The sequence below is a fragment of the Mus caroli genome, unplaced genomic scaffold (genome assembly GCF_978045245.1).
Source record: "Mus caroli unplaced genomic scaffold, Mus_caroli_1 scaffold_8, whole genome shotgun sequence".
NCBI classification, from domain to species: domain Eukaryota; kingdom Metazoa; phylum Chordata; class Mammalia; order Rodentia; family Muridae; genus Mus; species Mus caroli.
In genome coordinates this window covers 20,076,721-20,096,812 of record NW_028227263.1, presented here as the reverse complement: position 1 = coordinate 20,096,812, position 20,092 = coordinate 20,076,721, and the positions used below count along the sequence as shown (strand labels likewise).

At 47.3% G+C, this 20,092-nt stretch overlaps 2 protein-coding genes across 4 annotated transcripts in view; one reads left to right on the top strand and one right to left on the bottom strand.

The window, feature by feature from the left end:
• The window catches only part of Gtf3c1 (general transcription factor IIIC subunit 1), a 66,266-nt gene extending 47,253 nt beyond the window's left edge, over nt 1-19,013 (bottom strand). Inside the window, exons 1-6 of the mRNA XM_021166027.2 lie at nt 18,721-19,013; nt 15,087-15,296; nt 10,599-10,775; nt 10,215-10,358; nt 7,760-7,856; nt 4,445-4,568 (exon numbers count right to left, since the gene is read on the bottom strand). Coding sequence (XP_021021686.1) covers nt 4,445-4,568; nt 7,760-7,856; nt 10,215-10,358; nt 10,599-10,775; nt 15,087-15,296; nt 18,721-18,941 — 973 coding nt within the window. The 5' untranslated portion in view covers nt 18,942-19,013. The remainder of the gene's footprint in view (nt 1-4,444; nt 4,569-7,759; nt 7,857-10,214; nt 10,359-10,598; nt 10,776-15,086; nt 15,297-18,720) is intronic.
• A 165-nt stretch (nt 19,014-19,178) lies between these two features.
• Nucleotides 19,179-20,092, top strand: part of Katnip (katanin interacting protein) — a 169,602-nt gene continuing 168,688 nt past the window's right edge. Inside the window, exon 1 of one of the 3 annotated variants that reach the window (XM_021167736.3) lies at nt 19,179-19,212. In XM_021167736.3, the coding sequence (XP_021023395.1) occupies nt 19,206-19,212 (7 nt within the window). In that variant the 5' untranslated portion in view covers nt 19,179-19,205. The remainder of the gene's footprint in view (nt 19,213-20,092) is intronic. The other 2 variants (XM_021167737.3, XM_029479630.2) reach the window with 2 other exon arrangements.

Below are 20,092 nucleotides of genomic sequence, written 5' to 3'. Positions count from 1 at the left end.
TACAAGGACTATCATGGCTAAGAACAACCTCTAGCAATCATAGGCTTGGTGTGTACATAAGCCTTCCCAGTGTAGCTATCTTTACTGATCAACTTGAGTGCCACCTCTGTATCACTGCCTGTGTTCTGAGTCATGCTGACCGTCCTGAGAAGTCCTCCCAGGCCAGGCCTACGGAGATTCCCTGTGGACAGACACAGTTTGAAGGTGATGAAACACTGAGGGAAACAGACTGCATGTTATGTAGCAGCAGGCAGGTGTCACTGGTAAGAGGGGAATGGGAAGGTAGGCTCCACCTGCCAGTCAACTGTCATGAAGGAAATGTACTACTATATTCTCTTTGCACATAAGACTTCCCAGGTTTAAAAACAAAAACAAAAACAAAAAACTCAAAAAACCCAACCTGTTGTAAATTCCAGAAACACACTCAATGAAAACCAATACTGCAGACCAAACAAAACACACATCTAGCCAGGTGTGGTGATACTTGCCTTTAATTCCAACACTTCTAGATCCTGATGAGTTCTAGGCCAGCAAGGGCTATAGAGTAAAACTGTCTAAAACAAATTTTAAAAAGCCCCTTTAGGTCTAGCCTACCTGCTATGCGCCTCTGGCCCTACTCAGAGCCCACCATCCCACATGAGCACCACAGCACCTTAGAAGGTAGTAAGCTGACTGGGGGAAGAAGCTGAGACAGGTCAAGTAACTTCCTGAAGGCTTTAACTCCCCACCAGGAAGTCCTAAGCTAGGACTGCCTGACTTCAAAAGCCCAGTTAGTATCTGTTAGTGTCAAGTGGTTACTTTGAATTTGCAGGACCCTCAGCCTGGAAGAAAACCCTGGCCACAGTGGCCTGCATAGCAATACAGACTCTTCCTTAGTGTCTCCTCACTGAAAGCTCTGTTATTTTTAACACCTTACCTGCAACAGCCCAGAATACTACAATACTCTGACCTCCTGAGCCCTCCCATCCTGCATCTGTCTCATCTTGTCAGGGTTCCCCTTCAACCAATACTGGAGAAACCCTCCAGTATTGGATCTTAGTGTGGATTTTTGTTCACTCTACTAGAAACATGACAGTTCCTTTGTTTCTCTCTGTCCTGTTCTCTGTGCTATGGTTTGGAAGTGTCCCCAAAGGCCCACTGTTAAAGGCCCGGCTGTCTGTCTGTGCTGCTACAGAGTGACGGAACTGTTAAGAGCCCAGTGGAAGGAGACGGTACCAGCAGCACAGCAGTCCATGTATCCCCTTCAGGAAACATGGGACTCACCCCACCCCACCCCGAGCCCTTTCTAGTTTCAACTTGGCATTCCACTTTCTTGAGACCTTTCTGTGCACCTTCTCCTACTCTCTCCCGTGCCACTGAACTAAGATCCTTTTTCCTTCCTTTGTCTTCACAGCTTCCTGCTCTGCTTTCAGAAACATCCACTCCTTTTGAGAACTGAGTTTGTGTCTACTTTTCAAGAGCTTCATTTGCCTCAACAATGTGGTTGCTTGAGAGGTCAGTGCTTCAGAGGAGGTGAGAGGGAAAAGCTGCAGCACCCGGGTCCGATGTGTTAGAAAGACGATGAGCTGCTTTCCTTAGCTGGAAAACCCCAACGTTCAGTCTGGAAAGGCCTTTGCCTTCAACTGGTCACTTTTCAGAACAGGAGTCTCCAGTCCCAGGTCTTTTAATTCTGGTTGCCCGTGTTCTAGAGGCTGGACAGTTCTAAGAGCTGACATTTGCTTTTAGGTATCAGACGGGGTAGAGTGGAGCTCAGTAGTATAGGGCATGCCTAGCTCAGGGAAGACCCATGTCTTAGGCTCTAGTCCCTCTGCTGTTCCGGAAGCTATGGCTAGAGATCCTGAACCTTGACTAAACCAGCACAGATAAGCACTCCCAGTCCATATTCCTTTCCTCTGGTCTTGCCCGCAGCATGTGGCTATATTGGAGAAAGTCTAGGAAACCGTGGAAGAACGTCATCAAATGTGATGGACCACGAGACAGCCAAAGGAACCAGCAGCTGCTGGGAATCACACCTCTGGATAGCCACACATCCTCCACTGCTAGCACTCCATCTTGTCCCAGGATGTTCACGCATCTAGAAACCCTCTAGGCTCCTGACACGTTGCATACAGAAGGGAGGCGAAGTGTGATGTTTCTCATGCAGAGTGTCAGCTCCTCCAATCTCTGCCCCATCTGTATTTGTCCTTTCAAAGGCACCTGGAATCTTTCATTTCCAGTTCAGGTGTCAGCTTCTAGTTACCCACCCTTCGTAGGTACTTAGCTCTCTCCCAGTCTGCTCACCAAGTGTTGCTGAGAGCTGCTGTTCTTGGCTTACCCCATGTGATGTCTCTATTACCATTACAGTAGCATTTAGAGAAAAACATTTATCTTCCACCATCCTAATCTACTGAAAGCTCCAACTTTCAGATTTTACAAAGATTTTGTCAAGCAAGAGGCACAGGGCAAGAATAAAAAAGGCTTAAAGGAAGTTGCTATGGTGCTATAAACTGCCTGTCCTGTGGAAGTTTCTTTTTGTAAATTTTTATGTGTTTGGTATTTTGTCTGCACGTGTTTCTGTGGATATAATACTCTCAAAGGCATTAGATTCCCTTGGAATGAGGCTCCAGATGGTTGTGAGCTCTAATAGGGGGTGTAGGGAATTGAACCTTGGTCCATCTGGAGGAGCAGTTGGTGTTCTTAAGCGCTAAGCCATTGTTCCAGCCTCTGTCTTAAGCTTCTTTACAGTCTATAACTGTGGAATATCGACTGTCCAAACTTTGTGTGTGTGCAAGGTGTGCTAATGTCTGTGTAGGTATGCGTGCATGAGGTCAGAAGTCTGTATTAAACCCTTGTCAATTGCATTTGATGTAAAGTCTCTTTTATTCACCTGATTTAACTGCTATCTCCAGAGTCTGCTAACCTAGGCCTAACCTTCTTCCAATCTTATCTCGGTCTACAATGTTCTCATCCTCTGAGACGTGGGGCTGAATGAGCTCACCCTTTCTTGTTCTTTCTGAACTCTGGCTGGCTGGTTCAACTCAGTTGTTCTGACTCAAAGGCTTTCCAAATTGACTGATTCAATCTGGCTTCTCTTTCTTGGCCTCTCCTGAATTGATCTGCTTGGCTCTTACTAACTTTGGCAACATGTTCTAATCTCTGGCTCCTTCTCATTCTCTGGCTCCTTTTGTCTTCACCAGTGTCTAGCTTGTTCTCTCTCTGCGACCTCTATTAACTGTCCCAGTAAAACTGCTTCCTTTTTTTCCCTACACTACTCTCCTCAGTAGCCTCAGGAGACGTCACTTTCAGGCATGGATGCTTCCTTCTATAAACTAACTTTACCTTCACTGGGGTTAAAGGTGTGTGCTAAGGGAGTGTCTGTATTATAGAGAGAGGAATTAAGGTGTATGCTAAGGGTATGTCTGTATTACAGCCAGAGTAGTTGTGCTGTTGGATTAAAATCCTTCTATACCTCTCCTTCATTTTTTAAAACTGGCCAGCAAGCCTCAGGGATCCACTTATCTTCAGCTCACAATCCCTACTCCCCACAGCACCATGATTACAGGTGCTCTCCGACATACTCGGCTTCTTACCTGGGTTCTGGGGGACCGAAACTCAGATCTTATGCTTGTTCAGCAAACCCTTTGCCCACAAAGCCATCCCTTTAACTCTATTAGCATCTCTGAGCTTTCTTATAGGTCAGATGTTGATGCTAAGATCAACCTTGTAGGGCTACAGAGGCTATAAGATGCAGAGCAGTCATGTGTGCTGCACACACAGCAGCAGTATCATAGTTATAAAGAAGTTAAAAACCTCTCTCAATCAATGACCCTTTGCTGTGACAGTGTAATGATTTCTCCTGCATTTGAGGCAAAAGCACGGCACAGGGACAGACAGTACATAATGCTCGATAATCAACTATTCTGTTACTGGTTTACAGAGTACCATGATAATTTTAGAACATATTCCTCCTACTTGAAGAAAATGTTTATTATTGTAAGCACTATGCCTGTATATCCAGCCAATCGTGTACACTTTGTGCTATCTTTGGATTACACCAAGAAGCCACCCTGAGTGTCTGACCCTCGTTATCTATGTGAGAGTGCATGCTGTGCTGTCCATCTCTGAAACACACTCTTATGGTTGTGTGACACAACTGTATTTCAAACAGGGCTTGGTAAACAGCTCAGCATTAGAGCCCTTGACCCAGAAAGCACAACACTCTAGGTTCAGTCCCTAGTACCAAAAAAGGAAAGAATGAAAGCACAAAGAAGAGGGCAGGCTGCTAGAGGACACCCTTGCAGAGGAGTCCACTAGAATTCGGGGCACACTTCTCGGATCCTTTTTAGATGGAAGGCACTGAGCAGTAAGGAACTGAATGGAGTGTAATCTTCACACTTCAAGGCAGAATGTGAGCAGAGAAAATGACAACAAGGAGAGCCAGTTGGCCACAAGGTTCTGCTCTTACCTTTCTTGGTCTTACAGGGACCACACTCAGGGTGAATCTCCTGCAAGGGAAGGGACACCACCTTGGCCAGCCCAGCATTCAGCATGTACTGGTACAGACGCTTGAATGTCCTTTCACACAGCCCCTGCAAAACATAAGCCCACGGGTACTGCTAAGTTAAGGCACTGGGGAATCCCAGCACTGCAGAAACACTAGTTTCCAGGATGTCAATTACCAACTGACAGTAACTGAAGAAATGCCACAGGTACTAATGAGACTGCCAAGCTGCACTCCAGGAGCTGAACAAAGTCTGGAGCAGCACAGACACCCTGCTGTGACTACAAAGAGGGAAAAGAGATGTGCTGAGAGACCCTGCAACAGTAGATAGGGTAGAGTAAGACTGGTAGGGGCAGAGCTAAGAGGAGACTGTCCACCAAGACTTCCCCATACTGCTTTTAAAATCCAAGTGTATGCATGATTCATTAACAGAGTCTTCCCAAAGGCAGTGGAGAAAAATAAATAAATAAAAGTCACCTAAGGAGTCAGAGAGAAGGGTCAGTAGGTAAAGGTATTTGCCACCAAGCCAGAGCAAGACTCTCACAATAAATGAGAGACCAACTTCAGCAAGTTGTCATTTGATGCAGCTTCTCAGGCACCAGCCAGGGAGACATGATCAAACACCTCTGTAGCTAGCAGGGCATGTGGTCCTCAGGGGGTTATAGGTCTATACATTCCCTGGCAGACCCTTGAACAGCACAAGTGAAGGTCAGCTGCTGTCTGCTATCTGTCACACGTATGTCACTCTTCTCTGATGCTGTTGACAACAAAGTTTTAAAATCTATACTGCATAAAATGTCCTGCCCCCAGCCAATCTACTACTAGCTTTTGTTGCCACCTGGCTGTACAACCCATGGGCAAGCAAAGTATGAACTGGTGAAGAGAAGGCACTCATTATTCAGCGCTGCTCTGAGTCTTGGGACTGCTTGGGGCAGAGACAGCAAATGCCTGTGAGTCTCAGCACAATCTGCAGCCCACTCAAAGGAGCCAGCACTTTCACCGTTTGGCTACAGAACATATGGTTATCCAAGAAACCCAGATGAATCCCATCTGGCTCCTTCAAACAGGAAGGTTTATACACGGGGCCTTTTGTTAATTTAGCTGAGCCTGTCAGCTAGAAAGAGCCTTTGGAAACCCATCCATCAAGTCCTACCCCAAGCATATGGTGCTGAGCTCTGGAACATCCAGAATGAGGGAAGATGATGTGGAATGCCTTCAGGGGACCTACACATTCTGTCCAGCAGAGAGAACAGCAGAAGCCCCGACAAGACCAGCACCCACTTCAGCTACAGGCTAGTGTGGTTGGCTCTCCTTGGAATCTACTGCCAGCTGCAGACTAGACATCTCTAGAGAACACCCAGAAAGCCTTTCTGCTCCATAAATCTCAGGCTCGGGCCACAGAGTGCCCCTCCTCACCCACACTCTGCCCTTGGCTCACAGAACACACAGCAGTCCAGCATGAATCCCAGAGCCTAACCTGCTGTCACATTCTAGTCTACCTGAGGGTCAGCCACTCAAACTAAAAGCCTGAGTTGTATCTTCAGACATTCTGTCAGTCCTCTTACATCCCGGCTGGGTCACCACTCACCATTGTGTCACTTTCTAAATACATCTCAAATTCAAAGTGCAGTGGTGGCCTGCAGGCCAGGACCCAGCCTATGCTCTCCTTCTCTTAGTGCCTCATGCTACCACTGGTTCTTCCTGGGCTTCTCCATGCAGCCACTGAAACAGGTACTACCCAAGGCTTCTAGACTCTTAAGTCTTAGACTTCTAGTCTAAGCCAGGCCATTAAAAACCCTTTTGTCACCCTTCACCCACCACTACACACAATCACCGCTAGCTTCTAAGAGCCCTATCTCTTCTGTGAATTGCTGTCAGGTGTAAGCAGTCTAGGGCTACATCATCTCCCACTGTGCATTCATCCTCTAGCCCTCCTGATGACAGGACCACCTGCCATCTTCACCCACTTCTGCCACCTTGATCCAGTTCTAACTCAAAACACTCACTGAGCCATGTGCTCAAAGATACAATGTTCTAGACCAGTGGGGCCGTAGCAGTGCTAACTTGAACAAGACTATCACTTCCTGTTCCTCAAGGAGGGGTTCAGCAGTGTCCCAGTTCCTAGAGAATACACAGAAACAGAGAACATAAAAGAACAAAGGGGCAGACATTGGCTTTCTTCAGCCTGTAGCAACTTTCCTCACTTCTATTTAAGTCTCCTGAAAGGTTTTTTCTACTTTTTTTTTTTTTTTTATTTCCCATTTTTTGATCAACTGAGACAGAGAAATACACTTCTATCCCAAACTTCAGTGTATTCGGGACAGCAAAGGCATTGATTCTGCCAGGATCTGGGAGGTAACAGGAAGCTGAGGGACTTGATGGAGCTGGTCACTTCCAGCTGGTTGCCATCATGAGTATCAGTGGGGCCAGGCCTGCCTAAACTCTCATAGATAAACTTCTATCTGAAATCTCAAGGTGAAAAAACAAAACCACCAGGCCAGTTTACTGCCCGAGATAGGGAAGCAATGGTTCTTATGACAGGAAGAGGCCTTCCTGTCCACAATGAAATCAAAGACTAGCACACCACAGGTGACTCTTGCTGACTGTTCTGCTAGGTGTAATCAGAGACCTTCAGGAACTAATTACTGCCCAAATTCTGATGTGCAGCTTCCAGCTTCATGGTTTAGCATCCAGGGTGGTCAGTCTCTTCTCCCTGTCTAACACTGGCTCTTGGCTAACATTCCACTGAGAACTATCCCTGGCAGCCAGCAGCAGGGTCACCGTGAGCTTGCTTCCTCTCACACTAACCCCCTCATAGCTGCTACTCCTGGGCCTGAGACGGAGCAGGTCAGCGATTGTTTTTTCCTCCCTGTTACTTCAGCATAAAACCATTAGGAGTAAAATTACAAGTCTCATGATGAAAGAAAATCTAAATGTCAAATTTTTATCATCCCCCATGAACTCTGACAGTGGGTCTGAGAGCAAACCCCAGAGGGAATGAAGTCAGTCAAGGGTAAGAATCTCAATGAAAAACAGCATTTTTTCACTGTGAAGAAGAAAAGGCCAGGGCTGGGGATATAGCTCAGTGGTAAAATGCTTAGTAGGCATGAGGTTTTAATGTTCAACTCCATTCTTAGCACTACAAAAATAAAAAAGAAAAGACAAGGTCATTTGCTGGGCTCTGGATCGGGCTGCAAGTCTTCAGTGAATCCCTTTCTAACCTCTCTAGGTTAGATGCAGCTTGCAGCTGCTCACCTGGGCCCTGCCTCAAAAACTTACCAGTTCCTCTCTCAGCTTGCCCAGAGTCTCAATCTGGTTGCTCCGTGTGCTCAGCATCATAGATAGCTTTTCCATGAGGATGTCATACTTGCTCCTCCTGCAAGAAACACCAGCCAGTTACCTGCTGGAGTCTAGCACTGAAGACCACCTGATCTTTAGAGATGACAATTCATGTCCAAAGTTATGGTAACAGTGTACAAACCAGACTCTAGGGCAGACACATCAATGCAACGATCTCTAACGGCCTCACTTTTTAATAGCACTTTAAAGGTTAGGGGCCTCTCAAGTTCTGCCTTAGGTGACACTTGGCCAAGAGTGGCGTGCCGACATGATGAAGGCTTTCCAAAACCCAGGTCTAAGGCTCGAAGCCTTTGTATGTCTGCTGCACTCCCTTCACTCCGCCAAGCCCTCTCCTATTTCTACTCCTGGCTTCCCTGGTGTGACTGACCCGATCGAAGCCCACTTCCTTTGTAGCATGAAGCTGGTGTATCATGATAAATGTTTCTGAGATAATGGCTTCCAAGGAAGCTAATGCCCATGTAGCCTGTGTCTGTGGAAGGGTGTGAGGCAGCATGGCTTGACTCCTTGTCTAAGAGGAAGAGAAAACACATGCATGGTACCCCAGTGAGGACAAGAATAAAGAAGAGATAGGTACTGCCCTTGGCTCTGGCACTTGGGAAGCACTGTCATGGCCACTTTACACAAGAGGAAATAGCAGGTTAGAGGTACAGGCACTCTGCCCAAGAAAGACGTAAAGGTAAAACAGAGGCGCTGACATACCCTCGGCACTCTCTCCTGTGGCTCAAATGCTGCCCTATGCATCCTCTCCAACCCTTCTGCTATCTAGGCTCCTGGTAAGTCGCAGGCCTCTGCTTGAGTAGGTCTTTGTTGCTGTTTTGGTTTTTGAGACAGTCTTACTCTGTATCCAAGCTGGCATCAAATTCAGGATCTTCATGCCTTAGCCTTTCAAGTACTAGGATAACAGGTATGTGCCACCATGCTAGCTAGGCCAGTCACAGTTTGGCAATATACTTACTTCACTAATATACAGTATGAGCCATTAAAATGTAAAACTTGTAAAACACGATTCTCTCCAAAACACAGGTTGAGATGGTAGAGTTGGCAAGGTGGACTTGTGACATACATTCTGACAGTGTACAGGTGTGAAGGCACGCAGAATAACAGATGTCTGACAGGAATACAGGCATGAATTTTACTGGATGCCTAGTCTATAGTCTGCACCCGGTATCTACCTTATGTCAAGTCACACGTACTGCAGTGAGCGTTAAAATCTGAAGTTACACTTACTCTGGAGTACACACTTGCCTCTCTAGAGTGCATCTAGCCAAGGAAGGGAAAAAGCAGGGTTCTGACAATCAGCTAGAGGAGAATCAGTTATGGTCTAGGGATGTGTCTGTTTTCCTGCTTTCCAAATGCCTCTTGGTACTGCCCACCTCTACCACAGAGTACTGGCGACCAAACCTAAGCATTTGAAGCTTATGCAACTTAGGGATGCTTTTCTAGGTCCTGTACCTGCTTGGCTATTACCCATCCTGGCTTTCACTTTTCTTATAAAGACTAGGCAGGCAGTACAACCCTTTCCTAGGTTAATTACTCATTCCAACTGTAAAGAAGAATGAGAAAAAAACATGTTTGCTCACTCCCAGATTCTCTGGTCCTTAGAAGGGAACATGTGTGGTGGTTTGGATAGGTGACCCTTATAGACTCATATGTTAGGGAGTGGCAATACAAGGTATGCCTTGTTGGAAAAGGTGTGGCCTGGTTGGAGGAAGTGTGTCATGGTGGAGGTGGCTTTCAGATCTCCTATATGCTCAAGTCTAATCAGTAAGTCTCCTTCTGCTGACTGCAGATTAAGATGTAGTACTCTTGGCTCCTTCTCCAGGACTGGCTACATATTGCTGTTTTCCTGCCACGACAATAATAAACTAAACCTTTGAACTGTAAGTCAGCCTTCCCAAAATATTTTCCTTTATAAGAGTTGTTGTAGTCATGGTGCCTCTTCACAGCAATAGAAACCCTAAGACAATGTATTTGTTTTCACCAGCACTCTATACCAGTGAGACTATGATACCCAGCTAAAATGGCACCTTTCCATCTTTTGACCATTTCTTATAACCTCACTGTGTGACCATATAGGATAATTATTAGACTGTATGACTGAAATACATTCAATCTGAGATTGACAAAAATTCAACAACTTTGCCACTGTACCCTATCAAATTAGGTTTACTTCAAATTTCCTTCACTCTTCAACAAAATGTTAATTAACAGTTCCTATCATTGGGTAGTATTTTTCCTTTTTGTATAATTGCTAGGATTTCTAAATGAGCAGAATATACTTTCATCAGAAACAAATATAAAATATCTTTTAAAAAAGCTTTAGCTTTTGGCCTCTACAACAGAAAAGTAACTAAGTGTTTTCTCCCAGCCATACCTGTCCACATGAAACCGGTTAAGGAGTAGGAGGATGGAGTGTTGCTGGGCTCCAGTAGGTAATCGGATCACATGTGACTGCATGGTAATGAGCCCATTCTTGTTCAAAATTTTCCTGTGATAATGAAGCTTCCCAGCATCAACCCTGCAGGAGAAGAGAGTGGCTACTTCACTTTTACTGGCAGCTTTATCCTTACAATGTAGTTTCTCACTTGTACATGAATACAAGCATACACACTGCTTAGCCTGATAGCTTTAAGAGAAAAGGCAATGGCCTGAAACAAAAAGCCGTGCTTTGGGGAAGACAAAGCAGCAGGCCTTTGCATTTAGAGTGTAGTAAAAACGGCTGTGTAAATTAAAGTGGCGACACTAGCCTAGCTCTTACTTGAAAGCAGTGGTGTGAAGGTCTCGCTGCAGCTCTCCTTGCCACCTGGATCGACCTAAGCGCTCCAGAATGCAGTAGGAGAAATCAGGAAGCTTCAGATCAGGATCCCCCTCTAGGCCTATCAAGGCCCGGTATCGCATGTCCTGGGAAGCCACAATGATGAGCTTCTTACCCCACCTGCAAGCCACAATGCAATGCAGAATCAGTAAGTAAGGAAACCAAGGCACAAGAACCAGTCATTTCAGCGACTTCTGAGACATTCACAGAACCCCAGTTCTGCTTCACAAGTTCAGAGTCAGAACTGCTATAAGCTGACAGATAAGGCTATGCTTTCTTCCTGGCTCAACACACCAAGATACATTCATACACCTCACCATCATAGAATTGACTATGCACATCTTTCAATAGTCTGCCTTCTATCTACAAGGGCCTCCATCTTTACATAGCTTCACAGTTACTGCTTGGCTGTGGTTCTCATGGACTTTAGATAATTCCTGATCCCAGAGTCAGATCTCAGTTCAGCTGTCAGAACTGTATCAGAACTGTCAGGGCTTCCAGAAGATGTTAATCCCATCCCAACCACACCCAGATTCTTCAGAGTACTTAGTACTCTTGGCAACAGCCTTTGTAATACTGTCTGTCTCCTTAAGTACTGTCACTGGAGGCAAGTTGTGACCTTGTTCACCGGGTGTAAACACAGCAGAGAAACAAACTAGGACAGACGTTGGTATCAGGAAGAGGGCATTGTTGAGATGAACTTGACCATGAAGCTGCTATGCCTTGGACTGTTTTGAGGAAAATGGAGGATTTTAGAGCTGTGGGCAGAATAGCCCTTGAGTGCTCTGAGTTTAATGAGTTGCTGTGGGAACCTGGAAGACAAGGCAAATAGCAATCCAGCCAATGGAGGCCTGACTTGTGAATTTCATAGGGAAGCCAAGATTATTGAGGCCATTCGTATGATATTTGGATTAGGAGTCTGTGGAAGTAAAACCTTTGGTTTACCAGGACAACAGATGCTGGTTAACTGGTGCTGAGAATAAGCTATGATTTTAAGTAAGAGACCAACATCACTCAGGCAAAATCTTTTGGGGAGTTCTTTTCAGAGCAAACACACAGAAGAAGCAGTCCAGAGGGGGCCAAGGCTGCATCCCAAGCTGGAAGCTGACATCAACGTCTAAGAGTCTTCCACGTGGTATTGGTTTAGAAGGCATGAGGAGGTCATGAAGAGCAGCTGAGGCTTTGTACTGTGGCAGAGCTAGAGTCTCCTTAAAAAGAGGCCTAGAGAGGCCACTGGTGAAGTTGTAGCCTCAGATGCACTAGAATGCTGAGGACAGAGGTCACAGACTTAAGCTGGCACACACGACACACTCAGAATCTCTGAAAAGGAAGGAGACCACTGGTGAAGTTGCAGTCTCAAGTAGAGTACTTTAGGGGCTGGAGAAACAACTCAATGGTTAAAAGCCCTTGCTGCTCTCACAGAAGATCTGAGCTTTGAGTTCTCAGCATCCTCTTGAAACTCCAGGGTATGTGATGTCCTCTTTTGATCTCCACCAACACCAGCTTTGTGTGTGTGTGTACATACTTTAGAGTTATTTTTTTAAAGAGTATGATTTTCTGTGCTGGGATGTCTGGGTCCATAGTATGTGTAATGTTTAATTTTTAATTGCAAGTGTTAATTTGACAGGGTTAGTTAGTAGCTAGAACATTACTGAAACACACCTTTGAAAGTGTCTATGAGGGCTTTTTCTAGGGGATTAACTAAGTGGAGAAGACTTGCCCTGAACACTGTGGGCTGTACCATCCCCCAGGCATCCTGAATAAAAAGAAACAAGGAGAAAGCCAGTTGAGCACCAGCATCTATCTGTCTCATGATTTGTCCAGATGTGCACAGCCTCATACTCCTACAATGCATTCCTGAACATGAGGCACAAGCTGTACCCTCTTAAACCAAGAGACAAAATAAATTCTTGCTAAGCTGTTTTCTGCAAGGTCCTCTATCCCAGCAGTGACAAAGGCAGCTAACACACTGTGTATCATCACACTACAGCCAACCCTCACTTCTCCATGCCTGGCCTACACCTGTGTTCTGAGCTGCTTTGTTCACACTTTGGCCCAGCCTCAGAGAGACCCAGCCCTCACTCACTGCTCGGCTCCAAGTGACTGAACTGGAGGACTGCCCTCTTCCGGATGAAAGTGACACCAAGGATTTACAGAGGCATGGCTTTTCATCCCTCTCCTCTGAAGCCACTTTGGCTCCTTTCTGTTCTGCTGTTTCCTAACATCTGGTCCTGAGGTCTCAGCAGCCCAAGTACTCTTTGCTTAGTCACGGTTTTCTATGCTCTTGCACCTACTAGATGATTCTGTTTCTCCAAGCAAACAACAGGAAAGAGGTTGTCTTTGTAACATGTGTGGTATAGCATGTGCCAAGTCTATATATACAGTCCATCCTGAAAGACTTAGACCTAAGCCTTTTCCCGCTGAAAACAGGCCTACTAAGAGAAACTACAAGAGGCCAGCTGGGTAAATGACTGCAAACACAAGAACAAGCTTGTTTCTTATTCAATCTTGTCCTCCTGTCAATTCCTACCCTTTATTATCATCAGGCCAGCAGCTGTGTTGAGGACTGACTGCCATACCATCCTGGATGCTCCCAATTTCATCTGCATTAAGATTGCCCAGCCACTGGTCCCATGACTCCTGATACTGCACATTATTTTGTGACTGTGGCCATCATTTTGGTGAACAGATGCTGAACAGAGTATATGTTGCCAGGACAAATAAGTAAAAAACAATAATCTACCTTTAAAAAGTTCATAAGGGAAAAGCCAAAAAATGAACAAGCACATCATGGGATCTAACTCCAGACAGAATAGCTCTGGGCAGAAAGCTTCGGCAAAAGCATCAGTGGTCAGCAGTGGGAGCACACCATGGAAACCTCTGGAGCCAGCAGGGAGGCGGGCGGGAAGGTGAAGGGCAAGAAAGCAGGCCCTGCCCATTGACAGGGCAGGCTAGCTCTGGAAGATACCAGAGGTGGCATGGCTGGTGTGAAATGGCAGCAACCAGACAGCTAAGAGAGGCTCACAAGGTCAGCATGGCCGGAAACTCTCAATTTGAAGCCTCAACTTCTAACCCAGGTAGGATGGCCTAACAGGAGAAGTAAACTACATGTACTAACTCTGCCAAGCACCTGTGTGACTTGAGAAGTTCAGTGTGGAGCACAGAGAAGAGACTCTACCAGTGGGAAGCTGATGGTCTCCTGGTAAAGGAAGAATGCTGCCAACAAACATGTGAAGTGACTTTGGCACAATTCAATGGCCTTGCTGCAAATGGTCTAATTTTGGAGACCCAAATGCCCTTAACTGTTCACCGTGTCACACTTTTCTCACCAGACCACAGTTAACTAACTGATGGTGCCTGGGCAGCCAAGACACTTAATGAGGGGTGTGGATAAAGCTGGGATAGATGCTGGGGTGAGGGCAGAACATTCTAAGCACACACAACAGCACCCACCTTTCCCTTCAGAAACAAGGGGGCCTGACAGGTTCCACCTGAAGTACAGGGAAAACAACCCCTTGAGGGTGGCTAAGTGGGAGAGCTTGTCAGGCAGGGACAAGGACACAAGGGGCCGCTGGGCCATAGTGAACAGAACAGGTGGCAAATGAGAACAAGATCACTGGTGTGGAAAATGAGTGGCTGGTACCCAGCTTACCTGAAGGAAACTGTGCCCTATGCTGCTTGTAAGAACCAGTCTTTCATAAAGATAACTTGTGTGGGTTTTTTAAGAGCTACTGGAAATCCATGTTTCTAGATGCTAGCAATGAAGTCATCTCTAAAATAAATACAACTTCAGTCTGGGCAAAGTTTGCCTGAGGATGACATGTGGCCTGTTCAAAACCCTGGCTGTGAGCAACTCAAAGACCATGCATCCATCACATCTCCATCTCAGGAAAACCTCCAGTCGTTATACGAGGTAGAGGAGAGACCATACCAGTATGGTGAAGAGACTTCTGCATTACTGGAGACAAATTTAGAAAGATATGTCAGCAGGACATGACTGACAACTGAGTGTAGACATCTCAGAGAGAGGCAGCCTAGGAAGAGACCTAAGTTTCTGACTTAACAGCCTGGTTCATGAGAATGCCTCTGACCAGGACAAAGATGAGAGGGAGAAGCAGGTTTGAGATGGAGGAAAACAACCACCAGGACATATGAGGGGCTCATAACTGAAACACTACATGAGACACCTGGGGACAGCTAACACTTGACAGGGTGGGAGGAACAGGGAACTCACCAAAAAGCTGAGGAGGATCAGGAAGAAAAACAAAAATACAGGAAGCTCAGGGGCAATGCTTCATCTCAGGGATTAAGGGCTTGCTGACTGGGATCTCAAAAGTTACAGTGTCAGACAGGAGTCAGATCTCCAGGAAGCAGAAGTAAAAGGGAGGGGAAGAGGGACACAGAGAACCTGGTGTCTCCTCCAAGAATTACCTGCTGAAGGCTTCTACCATTGTACATCGAGGCTGCAAGCACTTGCTCCTGATGCTACTGGTGATGTCCTTTCTCTCCTTAAAGTATCGGCAGGAGCCCTGGATGCCATCCTTGTTCTCTAAGATCATGTGAATGGGGTAGACATCCTCCAGAGTGACTGGGTCCCTCCTGGACTCCAAAATTCCAGTTTCCAAGTCAATTTCTTCATATCTAGGGAGGAAAATGCATATATTAAAAACTCCAACTCAGCTTCAGCAATAACACGCACCTGGCATCTTCTGCCAAGTCCCCAAAGAGACCGGAAGGAAGAACAGGGAAGGTTACTCAGTCCTGTCTCTCACAAGTGCAGCCGTTTTCTTCTTAATTCTCTGCAGCCTGGACTGCTCCTGCCTCAGCTTCCTGAATACGAGGATTACAAGCCAGCACCACCATGCCTGTCCTACAGTTGTCCTGACAAGCAGGTTTTTGCCTTTCTGTTGAGATAGGGTCTCCTGGGCAAGCTTGAGCTCGATACATAGCCAACAATGATCCTGAAGCCTTGATCCTCCTGCTTTACCTTCTGCATGCTGGAATCACAGGTGGAATTCCACCATACCTGCTGTACACAGCTCTAAGACTTAACTCCATGGAGCTCTACCTCCAGCCCAGGTTCTTATCTATTTCAGAAAAGAAAGGAAAGAAAGGAAAAACAAAACTCCTTTCTAGGATCCAAACACATCCACAATCAGAGACTGGATCCACCCTGCTGGCCAGAGCCTTTTTCTTTCCCTCCAGATCAAGTTTCTGGTCTCTAAGTTACCAAGGATGTCCTCCTCTGACAGCGTTCTCTCTTTAGTCATCTCTTCAGTTCCCTTATCCACTTTTATGGTTTTGATATTTGCCTGCATGGAAACAATTCTCATCTTTGAAGGCCTAGGCTTGTGTTTTGTTTTGTGGTTGTGGGATGGAACTTGGAGCCTTGCCCACACTAGCCAAGCCATAGATATCCCAAGCCCCTTGGTTCCTCTTCCTTCCCCTCCCCCAACAATTCAATGTCTTCTGCAGTCTACCAAGCATCTCAAATTCCATGAGCTCAAAGAGGCCTGTCTCTCCCTCCTGCCCCCCAACCCCCATCAAATCCCTGGAGCCAAGCACCCAGGCTCAGCTGCCTCTTATCAGCCGGCATCTATGAGTTTCCTTCTTTCAGCGGGTGAATCAAGGTAAGGTACTGTTTGCCTTTGGAGCCTGGCTAGCATCCTCCTCTAGTGTAACTGAGACGCCACATCTGTACTTTTAAAATTTTTAGAAAACTGTTCCTTTCTGTGAACTTTGTCCTATATAACCATCAATTTCCCAGCACACACTGTGGCCGGCTCTTTCCTTCTCCACCCACACTTTAATCTTGGTTGAAGGTGCAGTCTCCTCTATCCAGTCTTGAAATGTAGGTGTAGTTTCAGGAGGTGTCCAATCACAACACTCTCCTGGGGATGATCTCTTGATTACCAAGTGCCCAGAATGATTCACAAACGTCTAACCCAGCCCCTCCCCCTGGCTGCTTTACCCACCAGCATTCTCCTTACTAAACAGAACCTCTTATACTCACATACTCACAGCAGACTGGAAATGCAGTTAGCAACTCCCCTAGAGTTGCTCTTCCCCCCAACTCTGGAGAGGGGATTAGTGTTCATTCAGGTTGTTTCAGCAGCAGACACCAAGTACACAGACTTTCATTTCTGTCTTTCCACACTCCGTATCACCAAACACCAAATTCTCCGGACTGTCTTACTAACATGCCTTTTTTTTTTTTTTTTTTTTTACTTATTTTGTAATTAATTAATTAGGTTTTCTAAGAATGAGGTTCTCTGTGTAGCCCTGGCTGTCCTGCTCACTCTGTAGACCTGGCTGGCCTCGAACTCAAAGATCGCCTGCCTCTGCCCAAAGTCATGTGCTGCCATGACCATTGGACTGTCTTTTTTGGGGGGGGGGGGGCAGGGGAGAATTCGAGGCAGGGTTTCTCTGTATAGCCTTTGCCTGGAACTGTAGACCAGGCTGGCCTCGAACTCAAAACTCCACCTGCCTCTGCCTCCCAAGTGGGATTAAAGGCGTGGGCCACCACTGCCTTTTAATAATCACCATATAACTGGAGCTGGCCTTGATTTCAGACCCTCCTGCTGGGGCCTGCCTGCAGGGAGTACAGGTGTGTGCAACTAGGCTAGGCTACCTGGGATGTCTTGATCCTATGCTTTCTTCATTCCCATCCCCAACAGTCCCTGACTGGTTGCCACTCTCAGCTTCACTGTCACCAGCCTCACTCCCCCTTCAGAGACTTCCCTCTGTCTTTATAGTAAAGGACAGCTTCATCAAGTGGACTAGATAATCACAGGTTCTTTCTCAGACAAATTTAGTCAAGGGCAGAGTAGATCCTGGACCTAAATTTCCTGGAATCCTAGTGGATGACCACTTCACCCCCTGAGCCTCGTTTTCTCTCAGAATACCCGCTTCTTCAGGGTGTTGTAAAACTTTCCACACCACACGTAAGTGGCAACGATCACTCCCTGCTTCCAAGCGTACTCTTCAGGTGCATGCAGTTCACTTCTCTCCCGTTAAGCTATTCTACTTGGTGTAGCTTGTTCTGAGCACTCTGCCAAGTGGCCGCCTAAATCTAAACTTATCTGGTTCATTATTACCTCTAGAACCTCCTCTGACCTTCATAATATAGCTTAAGAGTTCCAGCTTGCAGGGCATGGTAGGGCATGGTAGGGCATGCCTGTAACCCAAGTGCTAGGGTGCAGAGGCAAGAGGGTATGATATGAAATCATACTGGACTGTATTGTCAGCTCTTTCTTCTTCTTTTTTTTTTTTTTTTTTTTTTTTTTTGGTTTTTCGAGACAGGGTTTCTCTGTGTAGCCTTTGCCTCGAACTCAGAAATCCGCCCGCCTCTGCCTCCCAAGTGCTGGGATTAAAGGCGTGCAACACCAGTTTGTCAGCCCTTTCTTAACAAAACCTTGTAAAGGGGAGTAAGGGGTGGGCTGAGGCTAAGGGCAGAGCATGCAAGGAGCTGGATTCTGCTCCTGGAGAAGGACAGACAGGAGAAGGGAAAAGTGCATTTAGCAATCCCTGAATCCTGTACTAAACCTAAGGTTAATCCCTTAACCTCTCGGCGTCAGTTTCCTCCTCTGTAAAATGAAAAGACAATAGTGTCTCGCTCAGTGTCGCGGAACTGAGTTCTGTCGCTTCCAGAACTGGGTCTTGGAACCCACTTATGGGAAGCGCCCAGTCTACCTCAGCTACTTTTTCACTGCTATTCGGTGCTGTGCAGACCTCCAGTGAGCTGCCTTAGCTTTCATAACGAACGCTCCCTAAAGGTCCCTGAAGGACCTCACCTAGTCCCACTTTTTAACCACTTTCCTACTCCCGTCCTATCACCCAACTTAAAGGAACTCTTTAGACTCGCTCCTTTAACACACTGGGAAACAGTTCGGTCACAGCGGATACCCCATCCCCCAGCTCATCTACTCCGGCCTGCTAGGGCGCAGAGAGCTCAGGTTTGCTCGCCTCCCGCGCCCATCCCCCACGTCCCACGGTCCCCGCTCTGCATCGCACCATCCTGCCCCGCTCCAGGCTCTCAGCCCTCGCCCCACCCCTGGTGGCTGACCGGTCTTGGAGCTGCAGGTCAGGTCGCTCTCGCGGCTCCTCGTAGAAACTGATGCCCGGGTGCGTGGCTAAAGCCCGCCACAAAAACTCCTGCGTGTAGGGTTCCAGAGGCAATGGGAAGGCAGGCGAGCGGGATTCCAGGCGGCTCCACAGCGCGGGCAGGCACAGGCCGTCGAGCCCCTCCAGGGCCACCTCGTCCAACAACGACTCGAGCGCGTCCATGGCCGCTTCAGTTAGCAGCGCCCGGGGCGCCTGCGCACCTCGCCGCCGAGGCCAGGGCACAATGCGCCTGCGTACAGCGATCCGAGGCCTAGGGAGAACTGAGGGGGAGTCCCAGCGCTCCGCCGTGACGTCACGCTACTCGAGGGCGGGCTCAATGAACAGAGTTCCTCCTCCATTGGTCCGGAACCCCGTAGTAACCAGGGGAACTGCAAACACTGTCAGGGCCGCTTCCGGTTCGGGAGGCCGGAACCGCCGCCTCTAGGGATGGACGGTTAGTGTCCGTGGGCCCCGCCGGGAGGTTGGGCGGCCGTCCCTCATCCCTCGGAGGTGTCTCAGGGAGGAACGCCTAGCCACAGGGACCCCGGCCCAAGATGGTGTCCAGCCTGAGGGGAAGGTTCTGGTGGTGCGGGATGGGGACCACGGCTGGGAGTGGTTTTGTAGGAGTCCCTCTCTCAGACTTAGGGAGGGGGGACGGGGAAGAGATTGGCGCGGGGGAGGCGTGAGGAGGATTGCGGGGGTTCTGGGATGGGCGATGGGAATGTCGAAGTTGGTTGGCGGTAAGCGTGTCCCTTGGGAGTACGTTTGTCAGCTACTGGAGCATCAGGAGTGGAGGGAAACGGCTGGGAAGACTTTTATGTGCTTTGGTATTGTTGATAACTCACGTGAACTGAGTACTGTTCGGTGCCAGGGTTTCTGTAGCTACTGACTAGTGCAAACGTTTCACAGCAATCCTTTGGGATAGTCACTTATATTACAGGCGAGGGAGCTGAGGCTAAGACAAGGCAGGCCACTTTGCCTGGCCAAAGTCAAATAGCTAATCAAGAGACAGCATGAGTAAGACGATGGGTCTGAAGTAGAATTTTGGGAGTTTAAAATCTGAAAAAGATTTTTTTAGAAGCCTTCCATTCCAGAGCTTGCCAGTGCACATGTCTACAGGGGCAAGTTTGGTGGGCTGTGACTGATAAACCAGTTGCCAATCTGTACAGAAGCAGATTGCTTTTAGGAGCAAGTCTCAAACTATGATAGCCAGTTAGTCAGTCATAAGGCTAAAGGCAGCCTGGTTAGAATCACTGTGGACACTCAGACGCTCCCTGGGAATAGCCGTTCTGATATCCAGCTTTTCAGATGGGGACACTGATGTCTGTGGAGAC